The sequence below is a fragment of the Pygoscelis adeliae genome, unplaced genomic scaffold, assembly GCF_000699105.1.
Source record: "Pygoscelis adeliae isolate BGI_AS28 unplaced genomic scaffold, ASM69910v1 Scaffold121, whole genome shotgun sequence".
NCBI lineage: Eukaryota > Metazoa > Chordata > Aves > Sphenisciformes > Spheniscidae > Pygoscelis > Pygoscelis adeliae.
The window spans coordinates 220,938-226,283 of record NW_008824359.1 but is presented as its reverse complement, the minus strand read 5'-3'; the positions used below and the strand labels follow the sequence as shown (position 1 = coordinate 226,283).

At 42.8% G+C, this 5,346-nt stretch overlaps 1 protein-coding gene across 1 annotated transcript in view; it reads left to right on the top strand.

Moving 5' to 3' along the window:
• Nucleotides 1-303: 303 nt before the first annotated feature.
• The window catches only part of HS1BP3 (HCLS1 binding protein 3), a 46,969-nt gene continuing 41,926 nt past the window's right edge, over nt 304-5,346 (top strand). The window contains exon 1 of the mRNA XM_009319647.1: nt 304-465. Coding sequence (XP_009317922.1) covers nt 367-465 — 99 coding nt within the window. The 5' untranslated portion in view covers nt 304-366. The remainder of the gene's footprint in view (nt 466-5,346) is intronic.

The following is a 5,346-nucleotide window of genomic DNA, read 5'->3' as shown; positions in this document are numbered from 1 at the left end:
GTGAAGTCCTGTTCTGAATGAATCCCCCCCCATCTTCTGTTCCCAGAAATGCTATGTTCCTGGCATTTTGTCTGCAGTGGCCAGTGGCAGATGCTTTGGGATAGAATATAGGAAGCAGGCCATGTCCAAATTTGTATTGTTGCGGAGTAGGAACAGTGTTGGGGTAGGGTCTGTCTGGTGTCCTGTTGAAATGAGAGCCTTTGCACTGGCTTTCTTGAGCTTTGAACTAGATCCTTGGAGGGGGTCAGTTAAAAGTCTTTGTGCCAATGTCTGAACTCTGCATGTATTTTCTTCCCTAGGCAAATTCAGAATACGCACACGGGGCTGGATTTGTCAGTGCCGGAATACCAGGAAATCCGTGGGAGGATGATGTCTGGCCATGTAGAGTATCACATTGTCGTTGTTACCCGACTGGCTGCCTTCAAATCAGCAAAGCACAAGCCTGAAGATGTAGTTCAATTTATGGTAAATGTTTAATCAGTGCTGTGTTAGTGATCACTTTCTTAATCAGCTTTGATTATTTTGGTCCTGATGTAGCAGATACTTTGTCATCACAGCCCCCCTGGGTTAAGGTCCTTGGTAGGACAACGCAGTCTCTACCATTTCAACAATAGGAGTATAATACATATATTAATTGTTCTTATTCCAGGAGCTCAAAGCAACAATGACTGTTTGTTGTTGCCTTTAAGGTATTTTGCATTATGGGTCAACAAATAGAAACCAGTTAAGCTTTTTATAAGTCCTGCTACAAAATTAGTTTTTCTGATTTATGTATCAGCACTGGGACTTTGTACATGAACATGAAATGAATATATAAGAATTTACTTGAATGGAGAGAGACTCATGTGGGGCAATAAGAGGAATTAACCTTGCAGTAGGTTAGCCTTGACCTATTAACCTTGATCTGTTAGCCTTGACATGGTTTTTAAAATCCTTAGTAAGAGAGTTATACAAGGAAGTGTAGGTATAAAACATTATTGAGTTGGATTGTTCTTTTTCATGATACCTGTGCAGTAAAGGTTTGAAAACATAGCATGCAAGATTTATTTCACCTGTTTTAAGTCATCTATAGCATGTGCACGTCCGCTTGAGCTGTCTCACCTGGGACTGTCTATTGAGTCAATGGAAAAAGGTGCATTTAGGGTACATTTCATTTGATCTGCTTTAGCTGTCTGCTGAACAGAACTCCCAAGAAGTGCATTTCTCTGTCCATTGACTATAAAGGGACTCTAAGGAGATGCACCCTGTCGCATGCTGTGAACATCTGCTTCTCTCAGATATTTTGGGGATGACTAATGTCAGAGTGATGTGAGTGCGTGGTTACCTGGTAGGCCATTAGCCCTAGTGTAACTCATGCTCCGTAGAAGATAGCTGATAAATGGATATTTACACAGTCTGATTTGCAGATAAAGCCACATCTGTCAATGTTGTGAAGAAGTGCACAGTGAGGAGATCTCAGACATTTATTGCACTCCTTATGCCATATATAACTTTATGGTAAAAGCAGCAATGCTGGCATAAGAGTCTGTTCTGTTGTCCCTCCTTGTCCCTGACTGCTTGTTCTTGCTCCTGCAGTGCTTCCTTCTGTATGCCAGTGTCGTGTGGCTATTCTGTAACATCAGCTGAGGTACTGTTCCTGGCTAAAAATTACTATTTGGGGGTTTGTGATTTAGTACTAATTTACACCTGTTTCTTGAGCCTGCGAGTTGCATAGTCCCATTAAAGTTTGTTTTAGGACAGGGAAAGGGCCAGACATGGGCAGATAAGAGAAGGGGATGTGGAATCGCTTTTTTTCTGCAGCAATGCCTGCTTATATTATGTAATATTTCCATGCAGCTCTGTGCAAGAAAGAACCTGACTAAACCCAAGGTGTTAAACTGGGCTATTGTCATCTAACATTTTGCTTCACTTAAGAAAAAGTAGATAAAATCAGCTTGTCTATAAAGAGGAGAAACAGACTTCCTACTGTGGCCCCCCTGCTTGCTCAGATTGTCCGTTCCCATGTGGACTCTCTCTAGGAGGATTTTCAGCACTTAGTTGCTCTTCTCAAGTGAAATGTACCTTTCTGATTCCTTCACTGATCAGACCTCCTGACATTTCATTCTTCAGGAAGAAGACGACTGGTGTAGTCTGACGGGAATAACATTTATCTCACCTGATACATTTTTTTCAGCTGACTAAGTCTGATACATAGTTTGGTACATGAGAGTAATTTAAAACCTTGAGCTGGGAGGTTGGAGGTTGGGTGCTTTGCATCAATTCATGCCGATGAGCCTTTTCTGCGTGTATTACTGAAAGGAACAGAGGGATTCACCTGTCCTAACTTATCTCACTGTAAGTTGGATATTTTAATCTGAGTCTGTCCCTGCTTTTATGGTCAATGGGGAGAAGGGGAATGAGGTGACTCATCCTCTGGAAACACCTCTCTTCTTTGACCGTAAAGGGAAAGCATTCTACATTTTAGACAGCTGGGGCCGGGGGCTTCAACTCCAGGCTAAAATGCTTAAGGCTCAACTGAGTTGCACACAACTCACTGTTTATACCACCGGCGGTGCCCTGGGATTTTTCACCTAGCCTTCAGAAGGTCGTGGGTCTCCCATAAGTCCTGTGTGATATTTGCCTGCCCCATGCAAGCCCCTTAGATATCCCAAAGCATCTCAGGTGGCATGAGATGCCTGTCTTTACGCAGAACAATCTGCGCTCTATGATTAGATACCTACATTTGCTACGGATTTCTAAGCTCCCATCCCAGTCAGTGCAGTACTGTTTGAGAATAATGTAGCTGAGCATCTATGGTGTGGGGGAATCCACTTTGCGTAACATACAGGGCTGGTACCATTTGAGAAACACTAAGTTATCCTAGGTGTCTGCACAGGGCTGGCAGATGTGACACAGGACATAAAGGCATTGGCACCGCCCTGGAACAGAGTGAGGTGAGATACAGTACACCATCCAAGGTACCACTAGCTGCCTGTGTTGAGGTGAGTTGAGTTTCAGTGACATCTTGCCAAAATGTAGTGACTATATCTGACTGTCATGAGAGCTGAGACACGTCCTGCATGTAGGCAGTTGTCTTAACCTGGAGGCAAACCCCAACCCTGTGGCTGCCAGGTGAGGTCAGTTGCACCCGTAGTGTCTGCGTAGTGCCCTGTTCTGCTGAATGTTGTACCCGCACAAACAAGAACAGCGACCCTTCCCCAGAGGGTTTGCAGGTGAAGTGTAAGAGAGCCAGGCAATTGGGGAACAGCAGAGAAGAATGAGGTTACATTGGGCAGCAGGTCAAACACATCAAGTTTATATAGCAAGGGTGAGTGAGATGAGACATCTGAAGGAGGAAAAAGAAACAACTGTGTGCTGTTCTGCCTTCCCAAGTGTGCGAGCAGGATGGGAGAGGGAACTTATTTTTTCTACTGTTGAAATTATCAAATTTGAGAGGCTGGAGGAAGGAGCTAGTGTCACAGTGCTGCCATGACAGGTATAAGTTAGAGAAGACGGGTAGGCGTGGTAGGATTTTCATTGGCTCTGGATACGTTAATCCAATTTTGGCTACCTCAGGAGCCAGGTCTGTGTTTTGAGACCCTTTGTCTTTCTTTTGCTTCCTCCTCCTTCCCCTCTTTCTCTCCCTGAAATATTAGCTAAATTGATTTTCCTTGTCTAGCTGTTCTTACACCTGCTTCCAGTTGAAGTGACTGCTTTCCACACTCTCTTGCCCTAGGTGGCAGCAGCGAAACTGGCTTTCTGTGCGTTAGGCTGTGAGCAACTGCAGGCAGCCATGTGATTGAGCAGCATTTATTGCTCAAACAGCTTCTCTGTATCCCCTGGAAAAAGATGGTGAGCAGGACAGAAGCATCCTCTAAGCTAGCTGTGATCTCTGGGCTGCGATTTAGACCACACCGGATCGAGAGATGTTAAGGGCCTATGACCAAAACCAGATGAACAGGATCTGACGTGTGGAGTTACTAGCCTTTACTGTGGGTCTGAGCAATCCAGAGTTCCTTATTCCCCAGCCTTAATGGGACTATGCAAAATCAGTATCATAGTGTTTCTAATTGAAACGTTTGTGAAACATTAACAGAAGAAGAAATTCACTTCTGTGATGACTTTCAGATCTAAATTGTTAGAAACTGGAGGGATTTTTTAATTAAAAAAATGCCATTTGTAAAGTAGGACAAATGGGTTGTAGAACTGCTTAACCTTGAGGTTATGTTTGGTAATTGAAGGAAAACTCAGCTGCATTTCTTTCAAAGGTCAAAATGCTCTTGTCCTATTGAAAGAGTGAAATTGGTTTTATCTTTGGTACTGCATCAGAGGTACTGCTGCAAAGGTGATATTTAATTATTGCCTGCCATTTTCTGTGAGAAGAAGAAAAGGCTTTATTTATCTTAAACGCATTTCTTCTAGCCACACCTTACCATTTTTAGCAATTAACTTCTCTCTTCCCAGCCTCATTAAAAATCCAACCAGCCTATAGTGCCTTCTCTTTCTATCTGTGCCCAGTTTAATTGCTTCTTTTTTACAAGTTACTTTTGTTAGTCAAGTTTGTTCTTTTTCAAAGCTGAACAAATAACTACTGGTGTTTGACAGGCACAGCACATTTTTGGGAGGAATTTACTGTAGAACTGTCTTCCTCTCATAAAATGAGGGAGTGTAAGTACGTGGGTGTGTATTCATCTATGTTTTCTTCATTGCCTGTTTGCATATGTTGGCCTTCTTTCTGTGGGCCTCAAAATCTGTGCGTTGGAGTTGCTATTTCCTGACCATACAGGTGTGTTGTGAAGATAAATTCCTTTACATTATAACATCTGTGATGTGAGGGGGGGGGGAAATAATCCCTGCTCAGTGTAGCAATATGTTCAGGAGCCGTTAAGAATTCATGTTGATTAAAAAGAAATATTAGAGTGCTTGCTCTTCTGCTAGGCAAAACAGGTGGGGAGAACAGCATGTGGTCATGTAATTAAAATCTACCATAATGCATACCCACAAGATCACCAAGCAACATTAATTCTGGTATGGCTTGAATTGGGAGTCTGCAAGTGAAAGCTTGGTTTGTGCTCTCTATGAGAAGGGATGCTTTTGATTCCTGAATCGAAAGCTGGTGGTTGTATAAAGGACAATGTTGCTGTACCTCCATTTTGTGACAGTGTTAAGAAGTGGGCTTTGTAACAAGAAAGTCACAGTAGCCGTAAGTATTTCATGTAATACTATAAAGTCAAGAGTGCTCTTCACTAGTGCGTATTGGCTGGCCAAAGAGCTTGAATTAGCTCTATCTGAGGCCACCCTTTCGTTGAAATCCTTGCAGGAAATATAAAGCATATGAAGACAAGTTTGAGGTCAGAAATGGGTCAT